The sequence below is a fragment of the Empidonax traillii genome, unplaced genomic scaffold, assembly GCF_003031625.1.
Source record: "Empidonax traillii isolate 1590-97213 ecotype Southwest subspecies unplaced genomic scaffold, ASM303162v1 scaffold773:size403244, whole genome shotgun sequence".
Taxonomy (NCBI): Eukaryota; Metazoa; Chordata; class Aves; order Passeriformes; family Tyrannidae; genus Empidonax; species Empidonax traillii.
Window position 1 is genome coordinate 199,321 of NW_020955966.1, and position 24,040 is coordinate 223,360.

General features: G+C 42.4%; 2 protein-coding genes across 10 annotated transcripts in view; one reads left to right on the forward strand and one right to left on the reverse strand.

The window, feature by feature from the left end:
- The window catches only part of ARID4B (AT-rich interaction domain 4B), an 88,674-nt gene extending 87,130 nt beyond the window's left edge, over positions 1–1,544 (reverse strand). The window contains exons 1-2 of one of the 3 annotated variants that reach the window (XM_027901320.1): positions 1,368–1,544; positions 169–230 (exon numbers count right to left, since the gene is read on the reverse strand). In XM_027901320.1, the coding sequence (XP_027757121.1) occupies positions 169–174 (6 nt within the window). In that variant the 5' untranslated portion in view covers positions 175–230; positions 1,368–1,544. Of the gene's footprint in view, positions 1–168; positions 231–504; positions 555–1,052; positions 1,172–1,367 lie in introns of those variants that run through there. The other 2 variants (XM_027901321.1, XM_027901322.1) reach the window with 2 other exon arrangements.
- Positions 1,545–1,950: 406 nt separating this feature from the next.
- GGPS1 (geranylgeranyl diphosphate synthase 1) lies at positions 1,951–24,040 on the forward strand. 7 transcript variants are annotated; one of them, XM_027901332.1, is made up of 4 exons: positions 1,951–2,093; positions 6,256–6,360; positions 15,117–15,187; positions 18,923–24,040. In XM_027901332.1, exons 2-4 carry the CDS (start codon positions 6,294–6,296, stop codon positions 19,682–19,684), a joined length of 900 nt encoding a protein of 299 aa, XP_027757133.1. In that variant the 5' UTR covers positions 1,951–2,093; positions 6,256–6,293; the 3' UTR covers positions 19,685–24,040. The 7 variants fall into 7 exon arrangements, with proteins under 7 accessions (XP_027757133.1, XP_027757127.1, XP_027757128.1 ...); XM_027901326.1 differs by having other exon boundaries at positions 1,983–2,093; positions 6,268–6,360; XM_027901327.1 differs by having other exon boundaries at positions 1,998–2,103; positions 6,265–6,360.

Sequence of the window (24,040 nt, forward strand, 5' to 3'; positions counted from 1 at the left end):
CGAAGGCACCGAAACACGGCAGTGGGGATGAAGCAGCCCGCAGTCTGGATCCGCACCAGCACTGAACCCCGCACCGGGGTCGGGACAGATGGACTGACAGATAGGACAGCATTTCCCCACACAACCCTCCCTCCTCTCTCTTCCCAGACACACAAGCGAGCGTTTTACCTTCATGATGAGCTCAGGCTGCGGTAAAAGCCTCGATCGTGGCTGAGCGGCCGAGGCTGGACCTGGAATTTAAAACAAAGCGCTAAGGCACCGCACCAGCCGCTCGCACCGGGCGGGGGGAGGGGAGCCAGGGATCGGGGTGGGGGCGCTGAGCTCCTCCCGAAACTCTCCCTTTCCCTGCCCGGATCCCCCCTTTCCCCGCGGCTAACCCGCTCCCCTCTTTCCTCGGCCGCTGTTTCCTCCCGCGGCTCCCGCACGCCGCGGCTTCCCCTACACTCGCTGCCATTGACGCCATTTCTGTCAGAGGAGGAGAAACTTGCCACAACAACAACCCACCCCCGGCTGCCGCGGGAGGGGGGGGGGGGAGGAGGCGCCCCGGCCGCCTCCCCGGGGCGCTGCGCCCCCTCCCCGGGCACCGAGCGGCAGGAGAGCGCCCTCGGGGGTCCCAGCTCCGAGAATAACCCCCTTCTCGCTTCACCGCGGGGAGAGGGAAGGAGGAGAGAGGGAGGGAGGCTCTTCCTCCATTGTATGAGGAAGAGTGCCCGTGTGCGCGGCGGGGGAGCGGGGTGTCGGGAGCAACCTCCCCCACCCCCGGCACACACACACGCTTTTGTAGGGGCTGCGGCTCCGAATCGCGGCGGCTCCTCCTCCCTCCGTCTGCCCCCCCCCCCCCCCAATAAAGGAAAGCGCTGACTCCGCCGCAGGAGTTTCAGCAGCAACAGCCGCAACTCCCCAGCTCGGCGCAGCGAGTCCGGGCGGGGGGAGGGAGGGAGGGCGGGCAGGAGGCGGCGGAGGGGGGGGAAGAAAAGGAAGAAGAAGAAGAAAAGAAGGGAGCGGGGTCGGGGAGGGAGGAAGGGAGGGGGGCGGGGAGAAAGGGGCCCGACCTGCTCGGCGGGGACACGGAGCGTGTGTGCGAGTGTGGAGGAGGGGGCTCCGTCCCCTCCCAGCCGAAGGGCTGAAGGAGAAGCCGCCGGTCCCTACCCCCCCCGGCCCGCCGCTGGCTGTTTGGGGCGGGAGGGGGGAGCAGGAGGATCGGCGAGTCCCGCCGCAGTCTCGGTACGAGGAGAAAAACAAGCGCCCCCCTCCCTCCCTCTCTCTGCGCCGCACGCCCGGCCCCGCGCCCCCACGGGGCCCCACGCCGCCTCCCCGCCCGCCGCCGGCGGGGTACGGGGGCTCCTTCTCCGGCTCGGCGCCCTCACCTTTGTTCCGCGGCGACCGCCCGCCCGCTACTCCCCCGGCCCGAGGCAGGGGGCACGGAAGGGAACGAGGCGAAGGCTCCTCTCAGCTTCTGGCACCTCCAGCCCCACTCGACGCTCCGGCAGCGGCTCCGCTGGCGGCGGCCCCGCACAGCGCGCAGAGGGGCCGACCCGTCCTGCGCGGCCCCGGCGGCGGCGACGGTGACTGCTCGGCTCCGTCCCCCTCCCCCTCCGCACGGACTGACTGACTGACGGGCGCACGGCCCAGACCACGCGCCCCGCCCCGCCTCCCCCATTGGGCCGCGGCCCGCAGAGCCCGCCCTCCTCGCGGCCCCATTGGCCGCCGCGTCGGAAATACTGACATCATTCTTCTCCACTTCTATGGAAACTGAGACTCAGCGCCGCGGGGGCTCATGGGGGACGCAGTTCTCACTCGCCGCTCGCTCCGTTCTCGGCAGGCGGCGCGCAGCGGCGCGGCGGACCACAACTCCCAGAGCGCACCGCGCGCAGGGGAGGCGGAGCCCCGGGCGTATGCTAAGGAGCTGAGGGGGCGGGGCCGGCGCGTGCGCGGCGGGGCCCTCGGTGGCGCATTTTCCCCCCGGGAGGGGAAGGTGGCGCCCGGCGGGGCGGAAGGAAGGAAGGGGGCGGCGCTCCGGCCCCGCGCTCTGCCGCCACTGCCTCCAGCGCCGCCGCTCCCGGAGCAGAGGCTGTTCGGGAGGAGGCGGCGAGGTGAGGCTCCCTGCCCCGTGAGCCGACCGTGGCTGGTGGGGAGCGCGGGGGAGGGAGTGGGGGGGTGTGGGGGGTGCCTGGCTCAGAGGAGCCGGTCCGAGCCCGGCTGCGGGGGGAGCGGGAGCCGCTGCTGCCCCGCCCCGCCCAGGAGGGACTGGCAGGCTGCCCGGGAAGGGGCCCGGCGAAGGGGGGCCGCCGGTAGAGCTGGGCGGAGCGGCTGACGGAGCGCTCCGGGACCGCGGCTGCGCCCGGCGGGCGGCGCTTCCCGGCCCTCCCCGGCGGCCGAGCCCGACAGCGCCGCGCAGAAAATGGGGGCGGACGGGGGGAGCGGGGCGTCCTCGGCTCTCGGTCTCGCCGCTTCTAAAATGGCGCTGGAGAGCCGGGGCTGCCTCCCTTGAGCTCTGGAGGTGGCTGGAGAGGCTGCGCCCGTAATGCTGAACTCCGGGAAAAAAAAAAAAAATTAACCTGTTTCCTTGCGTCTGGCTGTGGTGTTTGGGGAGGGAGTTTGGCCGCTGCAGGCAAGGCAGCAGCTTCTTGTTCTCTGTGAAATGTGAGTTTGAACCGCGAGTTTAGCGCAGCGCTCCAGCAGCCGTCACGGGTTCCGCCGGCTCACCCTCTGTCCCCGGGTCAGCCCACAGCCTTCCCTCTGCCTGCGGGGACCTGGGCGGCCCAGCTGTTGTTCGGCTTCTGCAGCCTTCGTGCTCGATTATACCTGGAAACCCCATTAAAATGGGAGCACGATCCCAGCAACTCTATGTTCATGCCCTTGTGTCGTTAGTGTTGGAATTGCAGCTATGGAAAGCTGCTTGTTTACTTGGCTGCATCTTCTGGAAAAGTGTCTGACTGCCCTACCATCTGTGGGAAGTTACCCACCCTAAGGTTGGGTGCAAGGTGTTACTCGGTGTCAGCCTAGGGAGAGTTGTAAACTAATTAGAATGAGAACATGGACTAGTGTCCAGGTTACATTTGCATTAAGACTTTTGGTAGCGTCTCTGTACGAATACACGTTCACTGTGTTTTCTGTGTGTTTCTTCTGAAACAGATCTTCTTGCTCCCACTACCTACCCCCATTTCGGGCTTTTTTTTTTTTACCCCCCACTGTTTTCATGCCTTGATGCACTAAATTCTGTGATGGAGCTGATATAAGAACTTTCTGGATGGTTCCTTTTGCACTACAGCTCTCTGTTTCTTTGGTGGTTGTCTTTTCTTTGTAGCTGCACTGTGACTGGAGCCTTTTAAAGTACCACCTGTGTATTTAACCTAGACTATTTCAGTGATTACATATCCCTGCCTGGGAGAAGGCGGAGAATATTCTGCAGAATCGAATGGGAAGGATAGGGTGAGAAGCAATTTTGCAAAGTTCCAAAGGGAAGATTTTTTTTTCACATGTAACTTAGAACTAATACTGCCTTCATCCTCTCTAGAAAGCTCCTAGATCCAGATCACAGCTTCAAGTATAGATTTAGAGTTGTTCCAAATTATGGAAGCCCATGTCACCGTCTTATTCTAGTCTTGTGTGTGTTTTCCAAGAGATCTTCAGAGAAAAGGTTTGCTGCAGTCCAAAAGGCAGTTGTGTGGGCTCTCTCCTGTGATTGCATGGCTGTTCTGTATTCTTATGTGTGAATACTGAGAAGTAAATGGAAGAATAACTTAGTCATGCATATGAATTGAAATGCAGGAAGTCTGTGTACTGGTTTGAAAGGTAAAATGGCCTTAACTGCTTTAATCCTATGAATAAGCATACATGTAATCGACTGTTACACTTTCACCAACAAAGGGCTTTGTGTTCCCTTTCACTTATTGTTTAACTCCTGGCACTTTTAGTGGGAGATGGTGACTGAGATCTCCTCTCTAAACGTCTTCACTGAGGAGTCTCCCGAAACAGTGCAACTTCTGTAACAAATTAGTCAGTCACCTCTGCAGAAAAACCTTAAAATGGAGTAATTTCCAACTGTGTCATATACAATAACTTTGTGCAAAGAGACTGCAAGTCTCATATAATGGTATTTTTGCTTATAGGCCTTCGTAACAAATTTCACTTACATGTTTCTTTAGCAAGTGTCCCTTTCTTCAAGTAAGTTTGGGGGAGGTTCTGCTCACTGTTCTTGTTTCAGTGGGTGTGTTAGACATGTAGCTGTCTGATGAATACAGACTGTTTTTCCTTGGCAGAGATTACCTAAGAATTCATTTTGTGGTAGCATAGCAATGTAGAAAAGTTTAACGATAGTGATTGAAGACAAGTTATAATCCACTCTTTGTTCATTAGAGCTCATTAAAAAAAAAAAAAAAAAAGTAAAAATCTTTGCACTTGTGGCAGACATGCCTGACTAATTTTCTGCTGCCAAGCCACATATCAGGTGGACTCCTACTAGTTTTGTGAAGAGAGAGGCAAATATTTAGGTTGATGCTGGATAATACTAGTGAATTTCAAGCTAGTTGGGGATTCTGAATATTGTCTTGGTGTCCTACAGACAAGCAAGAGACCTAATTCCCTGAGAGAAGAGGAAAAAGTTTAATATGTACTTCTGAGCATAAACTTTTACAAGAGAGTACTTCCAGTCCTGACATCTCTTCCCAGTCCAACTGGATAGCTAGGCACTTAATTCTATCACCATCCGTGTGGCTTTTTGACAAATAAAACTCACAGGGGAGTTGTTAGTATGTCTTTATATCTAGGTCTACAAGATTCTTTCTGCTTAAAACATCTGGTGGTGGATTCTGATAGTCTTTTTGATTTTTGCTTCCTCACTGAAGTCCTTTGAGACTTATATGTAAGAATCATAAAATCATAGAATAGATTGGGTTGGAAAAGACCTCCAAGATCATCGAGTCCAACCCCTGATCCAACTCCAATTACTATATCATGGCACTAAGGGCCACGTCCAATCTCTGTTTAAAAACCTCCAGGGATGGTGAGTCCACCACCTCTCTGGGCAGGCCGTTCCGATGTCTGATTACCCTCTCTGTAAAGAATTTCTTCCTAACATCTAACCTAAACCTCCCCTGGCAGAGCTTGAGCCCATGTCCTCTTGTCCTATTGTTGGTTGCAGAGCATACCCTGGGAAACAACCCTTGAAAACAAGGGGGTCCAGGAGGGATGGATGTGCTTCAAGCAGGAAGTTTTGAGTGCACAGGAATAGGCTGTACCGGTGTGCCGAAAGGCAAGCCGGCAGGGAAGACAACCAGCTTGGTTAAATATCACTTTAAAATAGTTATTTTCATGGACACTTATTGTGATTTAATCCTGCCACAACTAATTTCCATGCAGCTGTTTGCTCATTCCCCACCACTCTGGTGGGACAGGGAGGAAAGTCAGAAAAAAAGGTAAAACTCAGAGTTAACAGTTTAATAATTTATATATTATAATAATAATGGGAATAACAGAGAGAGGAATAAAACCCAAGGCAGACAAGTGATGTACAATACAGTTGCTTACCACCCAATGCCCATCCCAGCCCCAGGCAGCCATCAATGACTCCTGGCCAAGTGCTGCCCCCACTTTATGTACTTGGCATGACATTCTGTGGTATGGCATATCCCTGTGGCCAGCTTGGGTCAGCTGTCCTGGCCATGCTGCCTGCCAGCTTCTCGTGCACCTGCTGCCTGACAGAACATGGGAAACTGAAAAGTCCTTCACTATATTTCTGTTCTGGTTTCTAAGACAAGACTGAGGAATTCTTTTAGAAGACTGAAACTAGTATTCTTTAGTTTGCTTTGGTCTGAGATGTATTTTCTGCTCTTAGACATCTCCACTTCTGTGTGGGGAAAGCATTTAGGGACATCTAATCAGATTAGACATATGAGGTTTTATATGTGTGTCTTTGTATGAGTTTGTATGTGTGGTTTTCTGTAAGTGTCTTTAAGGACTCGAAGTGGAGCTTCATTGTTGTGAATGGTAATGTTTGAAATACTTTATCATCCAAGGCCTCTAATACATATAAAGGAGTGAACGAAGTCTATGAGTTGGTTTAAACTATTCATGAATAATTAAAGAAAATTGTATTTAGTACATATGTATGTTTCTACTACTGAAGGTAGTATTAACTGAAGGTGTGATGTGCAAAAATGGAGTATTTTTACCTAATCTGGAAGTCACCTGAATTTTTAATTATATGGATCTATTGTTTACTTCCGTAATTTTTGATCTAAGTAACATTAACACTTTCTTCAACAGTGAACTACCTCTTAGGAAATAAAGAAATGGATGGGATGGATGAAACATCTAAAAGAATCCTAGAGCCATACCAGTATTTACTTCAACTACCAGGCAAGTTTCTCTGTAGTGTGTTGCTTGCAAATATCAAAATTGGTTTTACAGCAACTTTTATCTTGGGAAGTATAAGCCAAGAAGTTTATCCGTTCTTGATTTCTGCATTTAAGAGTAGTAAAAAGCAACTCTTTTCAGTATTTGTTCGTTCTTCTGTAGAACCACCCTTTTGGTGAGATTGGTGCAGTAGCTCTCGAGTCTGTTTCTCATGTAAGTAGTATTTCAGTTACTCTGTTCTGCATTCAGAGTAGCTGACTTGCTACTTTTAAAAACTGGTAAGGGCAAGTACTGAATACTTGATCTTACTCAAACTCAGAGCTGACAATGTTTTGTTCTTTATGTGCTTGCTGTACTGAACTCAGTGGGTTGTGGATTTTGTTTGGAGGTTTTTCTTTAAACTTTTCGATTGGGAGGGTTTTGGGGTTTGTTTTTGGTTTGGTTTTTTTTTTTGTGGTGGGTTTTTTTTTGTTTGTTTTTTGTATTAGCCTTTTTCTCTTGTTTAACTTATTCTCCCTGGTATGCATAGAGCTGGGTTCTTATGGCCAATTTCAGCTATCCATGGATTGCTTCACTTGTGAGAGGTGCAACCAGTCTTGGTGTAGCATCAGGTTACCAGCAATACATTCACATGAACTTTTTATTCTTGAGTGGTACTTATGTAGCAGAATTCAGGAGACAGTTTGATAGCAAACTATTGTATGGATATGCCTCCTGGAAGTTTCTTTGACTAAAAAGTCAGATTGTTTGCCGTGACTTTTACTTGTACACCTAAAGTGTAATGAATATCATACAAGCTATCAAAGTGACTAACTTTGTAAAATTGCTGGCAGAATAACTTTGTCATTGGGACTATTGCATAATTGCCTGGTTGCCTTCTGTCCAGTTTATAGTGCATGCTGGTGGAGTTAAGGAAGATAGAAAATATGGGTAAATATTAAGGAAAATAATCCTGATCAGAATTATATCTGACCAGGGTGGAAGACCTTCTGCCTGGACAAGTAGCGTTATAAATCACAGGCATGCTAATAAATGGCTTTTGCACATCTGCAGCAAGACCTGTATATCAGCAGTGTGAGCCCTGTGGGTCCTAATTCATTATACCTGTGTATAATGAAATTCATTATTAATCTCTGCAAATATCCAGGGTTTTCTTGTTTACATTAGTGATTTCATTTGACTTGGCAGTTAGCACTGAGTTAAAAACTAAGAAAAGGAAAGAATTTGGCAGTTCTATGCGTTTTTAATGCCAGAAAGTTCATTTCCCGTTTCCTCACATGTATTTCTTTTGCCTGTGTTGAACTGGGTGGTGGTCTTTCTAGAAAACTACCTTGAGAATGAGTTTGTGATATTCTAGAGAGCTTTCTCAGACCTGGTCCTGAAGAAATTTACTTTCCTCCAACACCATCTTTAAGTGTACTTTTTGTTTGATTAGATTTTCTCATTAACCAAGGTATGTTGTGATGCCTTTGCATCTTTAGCTGCTAATTATTTTTAGAGCTATTGTAGATACCAAGAAAAAAAGCTCAGCTTCCTTGTAGGAAATACACAAGGGGCACAAAGTGCCCAAAAAAAGCTTCTTTAGGCAAAAGTGATTGACTAATAGCTCTTCAGTTAACTTTCACTTTAAATGATGCATCTAGGATATACATTTAACCTTCCCTCTTTGAGTCCTGTGGCTAAATTCCTCTACTTTGTGAGTTCAACCCTAATCAGTCTATACTGGTGACTTATGTAATATTACACTTGCAGACAGTGCAGGTGTTTTATATCCTGTCCTGCTAAAGAATCGTAAATCTGATAGTCCACTTTACTGTGGTGACTTCTACTTAATTTGGAGAAGGTGAGAAATAAGACACACTTCTCTCTGTGCAGTAATGGAGGTGTGACTCAAAAGAGGTGACTTCTCTTAAACTATGCAGGTGAAAGTGGTGCACCTGTGGAAAGTTTGTGTTGAGTAACAGGTGAAGCAGTGAGGGTTCACAATCATATAGCTGGTGTTTACTGTTTTTGAAACACTGGCGTTGCCTCGAATCAGCTGTGCCAAGTATGAATCAGTAGGCACAAGCTATGTGTGGGAACCTCGGAGTTAGTATAAACATTAAAGCTTGATAAGCAGGGAAAAAATGGACATATAGGTGCTGTTTATAAACAGGATGAACCCAAATGAAATGCCTGAGCCAATCTTAAAAGCTCTTGCTAAAAGACACAGTTTCATTCTATCCTCTATGCTTCTGGAAGTATTCTCCTGCTACATAGCTTGTGCTGGTTCTCAGCTTGCTAATCAAATTATTACATAGTACCAATCACCTAACCTGCTAAAAACTTGCCTGGTTAATCTCTTGTCTTGTTAGTGAGCCAGCAAAAGGTTAGGAGCTGTTTCTGTGTTGGATCAGTTTGAGCTCCGAGGGGCTTTTGCAGAAAGCTTGGCTGAGTATCAAGTATGTATGCTTACAGCCCTACAGTAGTCCAGTTGCTTATCTTGTAAGACTAGTTAAACAAACTCTCCAAGCAGTTTAGTAGCCTATGAGTGAATGAATTTAGATACATATCAAACTTTGTTTACATGAAGAGGGATTGTGTAACAGCGTTAAGGTTGGGAGGAGGGGAGGGAAGGTGCCTGCTAACGTTGTCTATGGTGTAAGAACACAAATTTTTCTAACTGCTAAGGATTAGCCCCTCAATACAAGGAGTTGTATTCCTGTTACAGAAATAAGACTTTTAATAGTAACAGTTTGGGGGTGATACATAAAATAAACTTGTATATTACTTTGACTTTCAACAACACTAGGATAGGGAAGCTACTAGGATTAAAATATTATTACTGTATTGCTATTTTTAACTGCTAGTATGGTAATTAATGTTTATTCCTTCTCTAGCAGAAATTGTTTCTTGGAAGAAGAATTCTGAAACAGTAACTTTTGTTGTAAAATCTCATTGTAGGAGAACATTGCCATACTAGTTTTTAGCAATGTTCTACTTAATCTAATATTTAAAGTGCAGGGTTGACTTTCACAAATTCCATTGTGGTTTGTCTCAAAAATGGCCTGATTCATACTCACGGTGAATCTTTTATTTCTGCATGTCTGAGTTAACAGCAGTAGCTGGTTGTCCAGCACTAAGGAGTATATGGAACTTCAGTTGCCATAAAACTGATATGGTCAACAACTTGCTGTTGAAAGGGGTAAATTCTGATCCCTTTCATAACTGCAACTTCCCTTTCATATCCCTCTGGTCTTAGCTGCAGTCTTTCCTGGGGCTTGTTCAGCAAGCTAAACAATCAAGACTGGCTTTTGTTGTTCAGCTTTTTGAGCTGGGTTATTGAACTTGACCAGCTTGGTGAAGGAGTTAAGCACCACAGGACATGATTCCTACCACTTGCAGAACTACACTTGGCACATGAGAGGCCTCAGCTTGAGTTAAGTTCCTCATGGAGGCTGCAGCTCTCTAGATTTTGAGCTGCAGGAGTGCCTGGGGGCACCCACTGGCCAGAAGCAAGTGATATCCCTGCCCCTAAAAGGGATGTAGTTGTGGAAAAAGTGTGTTACCAAGCAAAGGAGCAGTGGAAGGGGGTCAGCAGGCTTGCACAGTGTCAGAAACAACAAAAATTACGAGACACTACATATTCAAGAGTCTGAAACCTCCAGGTATATTGAAGGAGGGGCAGGAATAGTCTGTGCATATCAAGTTGGGTGATGGATACTCTCACAGTGGTGAAGGCTGGGAAATGGGAAACTGATGGCTTCTGGCACCAGGAGAAAGATTCCTGTTCTTGAGCAGATGTGCAATTGCCAAATAGGTTCAGTGCACTGAAAGACGACACACGGCTGGAAGTTCTGTATAGATTTTTTTTACAACCTAAATGATTCTATGATTTTATACAACTAAGCATCAGAGCAGCAAGTGATGCTGGGGCAGCAGCAAGTGATAGTAGGGGAGACACTGACTCTTGCAGGAGATGGAGGCTTCCACATGTTGTGTGTTAGGGCAGTTTGCTGGTTTTGGGTACTTCTGATCTTATGGAAGGACTGCCAAGGTGTTTCACCCTTAAAATACTTAACCTTGCAGCTCTTCTACTGGAGCACTGATGGGCTATAGCAAGAGGGTGCCTGAAGCTTATCAAGACTATGTGGCTTTTGGAATGAGAGCCAAGGACACAGGAAGCCAGGTGGCTTTTCTCCATGATCTTCAACCTGCTTCACCTCACTATCAAGAGGAATAAAGAGATACTGCCTGTCAACAACTAGTTAGTTGCACAGCTTATATTGATAGCAGAGCTTTGCATCTTATGGCCATGAGACTCCCTTTGTAGAGCAAGGTCTACCACAAGGAGATAGCATCCACCTACTCGTGTCAGGGCACAAGTGTCTCTGCTAACAGACTGAGCAACATTTGAGAAGGGACCAAACTAGAAATGTCAGTAAAAGAAACTGACTACTCACAGTCAAGTAAGGAATTAGTGAAGTTATGGACAAAGGGTACAGGCTGATTTGAACAAGAGACACCTTGTAATCTCAGAGCTGAAAGCAGACTATCCCAGCGCTCCAGCGAGTACGAACAGAACAACATGATAGGGGAAGCTCTGACTTTTTCTGAGGAATCTGCAAGAATGGATGCCTTTCTGAAGTGCCTCTACACAAGTGCATGCTTTATTGGGAATACATAGGAGAAGTTAGAGGTTGGCAGTAATTTTATTGAGGTATCTGATTTGTGATAGCTCACTCAGCTAAAGCACTGCAATGAATGGATGTGGACTGCCTAGGAAGACAGCCTAGGATAGCAAGGAGTGGGAGTTGCCTTTTATGTGAAAAAACATAAATGCAGTTGTACTTTCAGTCAGATGCAGTTGTACTTTCAGTCAGATGAGCCTGTTTAGAGCTTGTGAGTTAAGATTGGAGGGCAGATCAATAAGGGTGACACTGTAGTGAGTCTTTATGATAGACCCCCTAAGCAGGAAGAAGCAGATGAGACCTTCAGACATTGTAAGATGTTTCATATTTACATGCACTGATTCTTATGAGACTTCAGTTACCTCACCATCTGCTAGAAGAAGCAACACAGCAGGACACAGGCAATCCAGCAGGTTTCTGGAATGCACTGATGACCTCTTGCTACCACAGGTGATCAAGGAGCTGATGAAAGAAGGCATTGTGCTGGACTTCACACTTAAAACAAGGAAGAATTGGTTAGGACATGAAGACTGGAGGCAGCCTTAGCCGTAGTGACCAGAGGATAGTGGCATTCAGAATTGTGAGAAGAAACAAGGCAAAAATCAGGATCACAGCTGTGGACAGGTTAACCCTATTATGAACAGGGAAATTCAGCTAGAGAATCCTGTCAGTGCCCCTAATTTGTCACAGGTGGCTTCCCATTTTAAAAGTGTATATGCCTGCTCTCTTTGCTTTTCATCTGCAGTTTGTTTCTGCTGGTTGTAGTGTTCTTGTAACTGCTTAGGGACTTTGTCCATTTAGTCTTAATCCATCAGAGGATGCAGTTAAACATACCAGTGTACAATATAGCTGAGGTAGTATAGTGGCTTGCTTCCTCCAGAAGGGCAAGGCTCCCTTTCTCTGGTCCTCAGCATCTGCTGCTCACCCTGTACTGACTCTGGCAGATCCACTGCGCAAGCTGACTCAGTACGTAAAGCTGGCAGAAAGCTAACCTAGCAGAAAGCAGAGTTCTCTGCTGGGCTAATGAGTTGAATTAGCTTAGTGAGGCTGTAATGGGGGCTAGGTTAATAGTCCCTCTGCTCTTTCCCATGCTTGCTCTAGCCCTTTTGTGTACCCTCTCTGTAAGTGGGGTGCTGCCTTAAGGACATAATTTATTGTTACTTTAATGCAGCAAGAGTGAAAAAATACTAACCAGGAGTCTGTCCAGAGCTGGAGGTCTGTGGGTTCTGGATTTTCCTGGTCACAAGGACAATTCTGGAGAGAGAGAGAGTTGGCTGATTATTTTTTTCTTTTTTGTTTTCTTTGGATGAGAAGCATGTCATCTGAAGAGGTGGAGGGAATGTCCTCAGTACACCTTTAATCTAACTTGATATTTGTTTTAAGGATAAAGCTTTAACATTCTTATCTATAGAACAAATTTCATCAGAATGAATCTCTTATATTCTTTTTTTTTTCCTCTCACCTTTTCCACCCAGCATTACTAAGGAGGAAAGCTCTTCATAGTTGCTGTTGAGTTTGGGTAATATTGGGTAATAATCTTAGGCAGATTAAACCAAATGCATTTAATGTACCTTTGATAAGAGCTTGATGCAGTAACATCTATTATTATATCTCTATACAGTAGGTAGAGCTTCTAATTTTGGATGTTAGACCTCTATTCTTCAATTTTACAATAGCCTGCTTAGAATAATTAACAGAGCAGTGACATATGACAGTGAAGAAATTGGATAATTCTGGCAGTGCTCATTCTAATTTTGTCTTAGTGTTCCATATTGTTGTATTGTCTAGTTTGGGGAGAGGAGAGGTGTGGCAAGGAATGGAGTCTTCTGCATCTAGACTTTAGAGACCAGCATTAGAGAGGTTTGGTCTTTTGCCATCATAGCATAGCTGCAGGCATAAAATGTGCATACAAAAAATTGCCGTACTATCACAAAGACCAGGTGAGATTGACTTCAGGACAAGATAAAATGGCATTTTTGTAGCAATAATGTTCCTTTAGAAGACAAGCAAATCTGCACCTATAAAAGGAAAGATGAATTGCTTCACTACACAGTGTTTTTTCCTCGAATAGTCAGTGTCTAGGAAACCTTGCTAGTCAGGGTAGATTCAAATGCTGTCTGTACTAAGGAACTGAAGTGGCTAGATCCATTGTGCATGTTACTAATCCATTTGAAGTGTGTGCTAGTAGTCAAGTTCCTTACGATGGAATAATGCCTGTTGCTGAACATCCAGTATTCTGTAAGCATATTTTCTGGGAAACACATTCAGAAAAACAGAATTAGGTCTTATCTGTATCAGTGTAATTTAGAAGTGAATAAACAGTTAGATAAGGTACACTTCCTTAATGTGATATTATCTCTGAGTGGTTTTCTTCATGAATTTAGTGAAATATTTATTAGTACTAAACTGGCAAGCCCTACAGTTTGGCAGATGTTTGTAACAGTTGTTTTCAAGGAGAGACAAAACAATCCCTCTCTTCTGCAGCAAACTATTAGTGGTTAAAACTGAGCACAGAAAGCAAAAATGGAGAAAACAGGCTAATGACTGTGTATATCTAGGTAAGAATGCTCTTTCACACTGGACAGAATCGGAGGGAAAAGCTACTAGGGGTGGGGGGGAAGGACCATTTTGTTAAATCTCTTCTAGTGAAAACCAAAAGATGGTGGTGACAGGAAGCACTGGAAATCATTGAGAATGGAGACAAAAACCACAGACCTCTGATCCAGAGAAGAAGGTTATCACCCTTGCTACAGAGCCCAGCTCATGAAGCTATTGCTTACCTGGTGGTGACTTAATTAGAAGATGAAAAATTCTCAGTCTAGTTTCTCCAGGGTATATCACTGCAAGTGAATTTACCCATTTTTATTATTCTGTTCTGTATGTGCTGGTCACACAGCAGTAGAGAAACCTCAGGGAGAGATTCAAATGTTGAAATTTCTTTGGTGCTATGGGCAAGATGGAATTATCAGCAGCAGGACAAATATTGCAGAATTGTTATGTCTCAGTAGATATTGAGACAAGTAACATGGAACCCACTGTCTACGTTGCACTGCTTTGAAGTTTATTTAAAGCTTTTTCCAAAGGCCTTCCTTATGTGAGCTACGTATGCAAAGCTGTTTTTCTAAGCCTGTCTTAAGTTGTTTGAAGATCTTACACATAGCTGAGCTTCTCAAAGTTCAGAGCAGAATTGTCTCAGTGTGGGTAGGGGATGACTGCATTTTATATTGAACATCAATAGACACTGAATAAATATTTGTACCTGAATACTAGCCAATTATTAAAGAAAGCTGGTATCAACAATTTACAGGTGTAGAGTTTAACTGCCCTTGAAATTAACTCTGTCAGGTAAATTGTATCTGGATTAAACAATACTGCTTATTTTAACATTAATTTGATGTTGTCTTTCATTGCTGTGAAACAGGGTGACTACCTGACTCCAACAAAGTAGATTTTGCCAAAGCAGACCAAATCCTATTATTTGTAGGCAGATTTCTTGGGTATAAGATAAGTATCTGAATTCTTGGAAAGTTTTATTCTGTTTGGAATGTTCTGTTCAGATTGCTGTGTAGAGTTATTTAATAAGTATATGAAATGTCAGTTTCCTGTTTTATGAATTTACAGTAGCAAGTGAAGAATACTATAGGAGAAAGAACTAAAAATTGAGAAATGTACTTATTCAGCAAATACCGATACTTTCACTAATAATAAATCACACTTGAAATATTTTAATCTTAAACAAAATGAACATTCCTTGCAAACTAGGGCTTACTTCAGAAGTAGCAAGCTGGTCTGTGCAGGTTACCAACATACTCAGGATCCCTTACTAATTAAACTGTCAAAACTAAATATAGTAACCTGTAAATATGTACCTCACATATTACTGTGAAACGTTTAAAACTGAAGCTTTTTGCTAATTGATATTTATATAATGGAGAAACAAGCTATGCACTGGTAATATTTTCTACTTTTGGGTCATCACACTGATCAGTTTTTTTTTAATGACGTCTCAAGTCAGCTATAGCTGTTAAGACAAACTGTCCCTAATAATGAACTTTATCTTTATAAATGCCTATAATATTTTTATTGTAGGTAAGCAAGTGAGAACCAAACTGTCACAGGCCTTTAATCACTGGCTGAATGTTCCGGAAGATAAAATACAGGTACTGGCTTATTATTTTTAAAGGGTTGTTATTTTTTCTTCCAAGACTACTGATAACAGATGATTCTAGTAGTTAGCATAAATTATAAGAAGTCTTAAATGCACTGTTTTCTGAGTATAAAGTAACCTTTCAGGAAAACAACTCTAGTACAAGGCTTTAACTGTGATGCAACACTAAAGAAATTACTTCCACGTCTTATGTAGAATAGTTACTTCTTTCTAAGCATGTTCAACCTTTGAAGTTGTAGATAAGCAGGTATCACTGTTACCCACTTAACTCAGTTATTAACACTGAGATTTTCATGACTTATGAAAGAAGCTAGACAGTTATCATGTAAACACAGTGGTTGGAAATAAAATCTTAAGATTTTGATACAAGAATATCAAAGACAGCAGTTTAATCAACTCTACAAACCTAAAACTGTGAAAGGTATATCATACAGTCTCTAGTCCTTACTTTCCAATGAGAAGCATTAAACTAGGAGGAATTCTCGTTCCCTTTTGCTTTTCTGTTGGGTCAGTTGTGCACGGTTGTGTATTTAAACACCTTCGTTAGGTTAGACTGCAGTTTTGCTAAACTGCATATAGAGAGTGCAAAATATTCTGTGTCCAAGACAATGTAAGAAATTAAAATAATCAGTTGTGGGTTTTGACACTTACCCAGCTGGTCCCTTGTTAATGTCATTAATGGTTGGCAGAAGTACCTTTAGAGTTTGTGGAGTCATTTTTAGAGTGGCTTGAGTGACACTTCATAGCCCTCAAGTAGCAAAGTGGTTTAAGAGTCTGCATTCATAATCTAGCAACTATTCTATTTTTCAACCTGTCTGTATAACTCTTTAACCAGATTTATTCCATCTTTCAGCTAGACATATATTACCCTTTGTGCTCAGATGCATATCCAAATAAAACATATAGCAACCTGTGTATTGTATGTGTTGATTCAGTCTAATATCATAGATCAGAATTCAAATTGGAAGGAGCCTTTGGAATTTATCTAGAACAACCTCTCTTAAAGCAGGGCTTGTTCTGTAGCTACTTTAGGCTTCTGGGAGCCCTGTTGAGTTTGAAAATCTGATGTAGTTTCTTTATATTCCCAGAGTGTGTCTTCTCATGCTGAACTGTTATAACAAACCCTTCCATTCTGTTCAACTAGGATTTTTTATGTTACAGTCTGACTGTTGCCTCTTGCCCTTTTGCTGAGCACCCATGACAATGTGGTCCATTTTTGCCTAGTGATACAGTAATCTAAAGCTGCAGTGCCTGTGTATGAACAGAAGTTATCAGTTCTGTTAAACTGATGCTCATGTAACTATTAGTAAGTTGGACCACTTGTTTTGATTATCTTTATGAAGAAAACCAATGCTTTATTGTTTCTTTTACTACTTAAGTTGTTTGTGATGGAACTTAGTATTTTTATTCTTCAGGGCCTTTGAGGACAGAACCAAGGCTCTGTCATCTTTTAATCTACATCCTGATCCATTTAGTACAGCTTTTGTGCATTCTTTTACTAATTTTAATAACTAATAATGGTTGAGGTCTGGAGGACCACCTCTGGTCATCTTTTTGACATCTCTCATACTCTTCTTAAGACCTCCCCTGTGTCTAACAGCCTGATTCCCTTCCATCTATTTGTATTTCTTTTATTAGAAATCTGAATTCTGGCATTCATTCTGGGTCTTTTTTTTTTTTTTTTTTTTTTTTTTTTTTTTTTTTTTTTTTTTTACCTTAGGTTATTTGTCTTTATGTAGTTTATTCAGATTATACAGCTGAGGCTACTGTTCTTGGGCAGTTTACTATTGACTGCCACCGTTGCACTTTTTTCCCCAGCCAAGGAGTCTCTTCACCCCCACCACTTACTGAATCTCTGGTACCAATCTGGTGCTGCACTGAGATACTCCAGCTTGCTGAATTAAGAGAACACTGGGCTTGTCAAAGGAACTTTCTCCTGAGAAGGCACTGAAAGGGCCTAGTACAGGGTCAAGCAAATTTTAAAGCTATTGCAGATAAGGAGGTAGAAAAAAAAATCTGTGTGTTGGACTGATAGTGCAGCAGGTACTGATTAGATAGTTTAGGCTGTAAGAAAGCATAACACTCTGTACTGGGTCTTCAGCTTTCATTATGAAGAGCAGTCTTTTCATTGTCTTGGGCTGCTCCCTGGTGTCTTATAAAATGAGCTTTTTCTGCTATATGAGCTATTTCACACCTTTTGAAGCATTTTTGACACTGTCTTAAGTTCACTAGATAACTTGATTCAAACACAGAGTCATGAAGCACTTTTCCATTAAACCTTAAATGTATAGAAGCTGTAAGGGATCATGAAACTGACAGTGATATGAAATAGGTTAGCAAGAGAAATGCTGGAATTAACTTATCCAAAGAATTCACAAAACACAAAGAACATTTCCTGATAATACTGAGAATGAGATAATGGACCCCACAAATATTCAAACAAATAGGTATATGGAGTTGTCTTCAGTAAGTACTCTATCCTTTGATTTTAAGTTAATGGACAACAACGTATCTTTACAGGTCCAAGTAGGACCTTGTTGGTAGGTGAGTCACGAGAGTTAAGTAAGTTGTTCTTGTAGTCATATCTTGGAAAAGCAATTAAATTCCTGGGGTTCAGGTTTTAATCTTTGGGACAATGGCCACTGAACATCAGGTGGCTTGCTGCCCAAAAAAATGCTTACAGCAAAGTCCTTATTATTTTGTCCTACAGGACCCACCAAATAGGACCATGCTAGGTACTTGCTGCTATTTTATGGTGGCTTTAGTATTTTTTAGCAGTTGTTTTGATGAATGTTGACTGAATGCAATGTTTGTAGCTAGCAAGTGTAATTGGTTCATTAGCTTTAAAATCATATCTTAATCAGATGCGTCTTGCAGTGAGTTTATACAGTATGCAGTTTTATATGCTTAAATTTATTTCCATTTAAGCAGGTGCTGAACATACCTGTTGATTGCATAGCAGCTGTGCAATAAAAGCAGTGTATAGTGTTAAGACTTCATTTTTTGTTGATGTTAAGGTTCACTTCTAGTCATCTACAAAGCTGATGTTCTGAAGAGTTTATTGCACACCTCAGGTGGGGTATGATATTGGTCTACCTAGTAACAAGGAGTGTATAGGAAGCTTCCTAAAAGATATTGTAGCTGTTGTCTTTCTGCCAAGAATTTTCCAAATGATCTTTCAGAGAGAATAGTTTGTCCTTTAAGAGCTCAGTACTGAAGATAACCACACAAAGTGTGGGAAAAGAAAGATGAACTCTCTGCTTATCAAAACAAGGTTTATGAGACAAATGTGATAATGGATGATACCTGACACTCTCAAGAACTGACTTTGGGAGAGTTGAGGTTAGTGAATCTGAATGTTTGAAAACACTGTTTATTTTCTTTTCCCCTAATCAAGTTTCCAGTTACAGACTCCTAGACAATGGCTGTTTTAGAACTGTAGCAACAGTGAAGAGAGGCATGCAAATGGAAGCACTTCAGGGAGTAAGTTAACTTTGAATCTGAAAACATTACACAAAAGACAGACCACATGATGCAGGACTTAGAGCAGACTGGCTGATGAAGAGAATCATAAATCTGTACTAAAAGTAAAAGCGAGTGGTGTAAAGGGGAACCTCAGTGATAGAGAATATATTTCTTTAAAACATCATCAATTTTAAATAAGGTCTTGCAAAACGGGGAATTAAATTACAATGTCAGAGTTAATAATTTTCTCTTCTTATAATAGGTTATCATTGAAGTGACAGAGATGTTGCACAATGCAAGCCTACTTGTGGATGATATTGAAGATAACTCAAAGCTGCGACGGGGCTTTCCAGTGGCACACAGTATCTATGGAATTCCATCTGTAATCAACTGTGCTAATTATGTGTATTTTCTTGGCTTAGAGAAGGTTTTAACCCTTGATCATCCAGATGCTGTTAAAGTTTTTACCCGCCAACTTTTGGAACTCCATAAAGGTCAAGGCTTGGATATTTACTGGAGGGATACTTACACCTGTCCTACAGAGGCTGAATATAAAGCTATGGTACTGCAAAAGACAGGTGGTCTCTTCGGATTAGCTGTAGGCCTCATGCAGCTGTTCTCAAATTATGAAAAAGACTTAAAACCACTTCTTAACACACTTGGTCTCTTCTTCCAAATAAGAGATGATTATGCCAACTTGCACTCCAAAGAATATAGTGAGAACAAGAGTTTTTGTGAAGACTTAACTGAGGGCAAGTTCTCGTTCCCAACCATTCATGCAATTTGGTCCAGACCTGAAAGTACTCAGGTGCAAAACATTTTACGTCAAAGGACAGAGAACATAGATATAAAAAAATACTGTGTGCATTACCTTGAAAATGTTGGTTCCTTTGAGTACACTCGGAATACATTGAAAGAGCTTGAATCTGAAGCCTATAAACAAATTGAATCACTCGGGGGAAACCCTGAGCTTGTAGCACTAGTTGAGCAGCTGAGCAAAATGTTCAAAGAAACTGAAAATTAAAAATTTCACTTCCAGGTGTGGATGAAAACTTTTTAAAATTGAAAGATAACCAGACTGAGAGGTGTGATAATCAGTCTCACGTAAAACTTTCTCTCCTAGCTATGTTACAGAAATTACTGTTAAAAACAACTTGTCACTGACTATTGAAATACATACCCTATTATCTCTAAAGTCTCAACTGTAACTGCTTACAGTTGGCTTTGTTAAAGCAGATGTACTAGAACTGAAACCAGTTTTGAATCTAAATGTGATCATGTTTACACAATCATAGGCATTATTTCATGCCTACAACTCTTGTGTCTCTAACCAGGCTATCATAGGCTTCTGGTTGAAATTCTGTGTTAAATCATATTGACATGTGTGTATTGTGCATTTTCAAGTGATTCTCTGGTAAACCAAAATGTATGTTAAATAACAAAAGAAGATACTTGCAACCACAATGAACATAAAACTGTTGTGTGATATTTCCAAGTTAGACGTGTGAAGATCGGATGGATCAGCTTACTAAGTTCTAAGGTGAATATCCTAGGGGATAAGCTTCTGGGGATATTTTCAGGGGAATGTGAATTATGAAATACAGCACTTTATATGCAGATAAGACGTTTAGTCTGAAATTGTGACTTTGTAAAGATTTTGAAGTACCCTAGAGAAAAAATTCTGCCACATCAGCAAAGTGAAAATTTGCTGCTGATTCCAGCTCTTCAATGAATAATTTTGATCACCTCGTTTTAGATTTTGAAACTGTCAAACACTGTAGCCAGGAACTTAAATCTATGCATTAGAGCCCATACATGTAACTGTAAATAGCAACATAGTAAGTTGCTACTACAAGTGGAAAGGGCTTCACATCAGGTAACTTTAGGACACTGTAATTGGTGCAGGTCTCTTTAATCTCTGCATATAATTGAGGTGCTTCTCCAAGAGTTTATTCATAATTCATGTTTCATTCCTGTTCTGAATTGCTGTCTGGAGGCATGTTATAGATCTCTCCAAAGAGACAAGATCTGTAATTTTTTGCTATAGCAGAGTACAGTATCTTTTTCTACAAGCTACACTACCACTTTACTTTTGTTAATTGCTTAAATAAAGCTTTAAAATTACAGATAAACCAAAAAAGAACTGGGACTGAAAGCAAGATTGATGGATAGGACTGACAAACCCTCTGCTCATCTCTTTCTCTATAAATAAATATACATAAAGAAAAACGTTAACAAAATGTAAGCGGAGATGTTTGGGTTTCTTCTTGGCTGGGCTGGCTTTAATCAGGTTCAGTTCCCTTAGTCTTCACAGCTATATAAAGCTTTGCTTTGGGGTAGGGAGGTAATGGTTTGGATCAAAGGTGTAGGGCTGGTGCTATAAGCTGTGGTGTTAGCTCAAGCATACTCTGAAATGGCCAGAGTTACTTTGCTTTGAAAGGCTAAAGGATAATTTTATGCAGGTGTTCATTTACTGTACCTGGAAAGCGGGGAGAGCCATGATCTCAACCCACTGAGAAAACTAACTGAAGAAGGTTGCTGTAATGTCTTCCCTGGGCAGCCTTAATGTTCTTCTGAAAGTGATCAAACATGACAAAATTCAGGACGACTGCTTTCAGTCAGATATTATGTAGTTATGGATGATAGCCTATCCCTTTTATCTGCATGCTGGGGAGGAATCTTTGTCTGATTAGGCACAGAATAATAGCCTTTTCACTGAAGGGACCTTTTTGCCAGGACTGAATAGCTTCAAGTTGGTGAAAGGTGTTTTTAGTGTTAATGAAAGAGAATTGTAATTTCTTTTTCATAACGTGCAGTGCTTAGAAAGCCTGTAAATTTTTAATGTGTTATGAGAAAATACTATCTGCAGCAAGTTACATTTATTTTGTGCCATGTCTTGGGAGTTTCTAAGCACTGTTGCAGCTGATGTTGAATAGGGAAGAGCACTGAAAAGACTATTGTTGTCGGGAGAATCTCCTAGTCTTACTGTGAAAGGTATCCTTGTGCCTATTAGGATAGTGTAACTGCAACACAGTGCAAAGTGCACTTAGTGCTGTTTTGTGTCTGTTCAGTTACTGGATGTAAACAGTTTTGTGTAATCAAACTTTCATAATGAGGTAGCCTTTCTTGGTTTTTGTATAAAACTTCTCTACCATCTGAGACTTCTGCTATGACATTGCTCTTTTGGTTCATTCTAGGAATTCACCCCAGTATTTAGCCTAATACCACGTCTTGTAGAGTGTGCCTTCATTAACATAGGAGTGTGTTGATGTTTTCCAGCTGCCGGCCATTTAAACCACAAATGGGTAAGAAGGGAAAAGTTGGTCCAGCTTTCTTTTCCCAGGATACAAAGAAACCATACAGCTCTGTCTTACTCTTCTGCCTTCAAGGGTTTTGATACCAGTATTCAAAGCATACCCTGAAGGTATATCTGCAGAGACCCAGAAGCAGAGCACTGTTGCTCTTCACTTTGGTTAAGATAAACAGGACTGTGAGGGTTTTTCTTGATGTATTCAGGAGTTGGAAGAGACTGGGATATTTGCCCTTCATTTGTTAAGATGGTAGAACATCTCATAAGTATTAAATGTCAGTAGTGATGATGCTCCTTATTCAAGGTAGATTTTATATTTGATGCCAATATTAGCGAGATTGTGCATTCTCATCAGTATTCTCTAATGTTACCACTGGTTCAGGCTCCTGAGGTTAAGCAATATTAGGAAAATCACCTCCTTAAAGCAGCATGGGAGTTCTTGTGGCTGCAGGATTAGTTTAGTTGTATGAGTGCTACTCACTGTTGCTATGCCTCCCACAACACAGGGAGTGGGTTTCTTTCCTGATCTTCACAAGATATGCATTGCTGTGGAATGGAAACCTGAATTGCAAGTAGAGAAATTTTGCCATGAGGAAACAAAGGGGATGCTGGTTTCAATGTCAGTCGCTTTGAGCCAGAATTGTTCCCCTTATTATCTTCCTACCATTGCCAACAAGTTCTGTTTTGGTCAGGTTATCGCTGCATTTCTTGGGGTTTGACTCTTGCTGTACATATAAAGAAAAATGTAAATACTCATCAGTCTGCAACATTTGCCCCTGCCTCAGTCTGTTTTATTGTGCGCTTGCTTGGATTTAAATGAATGCTGTCACCTGTCGTTGAGTAGCCAGCCATTGGATGGGACATCTGGCTTTGCTTTTTCAAAGGCTGATGTTCTCCCCATGAGTTATAATGAAAATTGTATTATTTCAAGACCTACCTGAGAACGTAGCTTGTCTTTCTCCTTTCTGAGCTCGGGCTGTACTCAGTTACTAAGAGCAACTTTGTATGTATCAGCCAGTTATTGATACAAACAGCCTCAAAATGTTAATATCAGTGAGAAAGAAACTGTTGCCATTTCTCTATGCTTCAACTTTACGGTTAATTTTGCTAATTTGCATATGCTGTGGAGTTTTCCTGTATTAATGGCTGCTTTCCTCAGTTATTGTTAAAGTGCCAACATGCTCTAAAAACATGGGATTTGTGAAGTTTGAACTTTAATATGTCTATATCACTGAATTGGGCCAGGCTTCTATTCATGTGCAAGAGCATCTGTTGCTCTTCTTTGTCCTAATTGTTTCACATTTCAGGTTTGATATTTACTATGTTCTTTTTATTATCTGCTCAGTACTTTCACTGTAATTCTTCTTTCAGCTATATTTCTATTCTCTGCTAATACCACAGCATACAGACCATCAAACTTATTTTTGATCCTGAACAAACAAAATAATCTGTGTCTGCTTTTGAAACGGTACATCTTGGTTCATCATATGCCTTCACAAAAGTAATCCAGGATTTTCTGCAATTCTGAAATGCCTGAATCTTTTTTTTTTTTTTTCCAGGAAGCTAAGGCCTCTAACATTTTATATTGCCATAAATTATTTTTGTCCCATGTAGCTTGAGCTACTTTCTCTCTCCTACCTGTTTGCTTTCAAGACCTATTTTGCTTTGGTGCTAATGCCTGTTAGGTCTTTTTATGAAAAAAGTTAACTCCCTAGCCCTGGGGAAGAGAAGTTAAATTTTGCCTGGGTTAATGAATTATCCTACTCAGCAAGAGTCTGATGAATGTCAGAGCTGGCAGGTGGACAGAGGCCAGGGAAAGTATTTGAGAGAATAAGAAAACCCATTTTAGTCTCCTGAGGCTGCCTCATGTAATTTCACCTCATTTTACAGCATTTACTTGACTTTGTTAGGAAAGGCTAAAGAGTGCGGTTAGTTTCTTTGAGCTTCCCTTCTTGCTTTCCAAATAGACTGTGAGAGATATTCAAGTTAAAAATTATTTATTCTGATAGTTATTTATTTAATTTGATTATATCATCTAAAGGTTTTGATTAAAGCTACAGATTAAACAGA

Bases quoted from the DNA above. Each gene is read 5' to 3' on its own strand.
- GGPS1 (XM_027901332.1), top strand. From the start codon at position 6,294: ATGGATGGGATGGATGAAACATCTAAAAGAATCCTAGAGCCATACCAG. The intron at 6,361-15,116 runs GCAAGTTTCTCT...TTTTTATTGTAG, and splicing joins GTATTTACTTCAACTACCAG to GTAAGCAAGTGAGAACCAAA. The intron at 15,188-18,922 runs GTACTGGCTTAT...TTCTTATAATAG, and splicing joins TTCCGGAAGATAAAATACAG to GTTATCATTGAAGTGACAGA.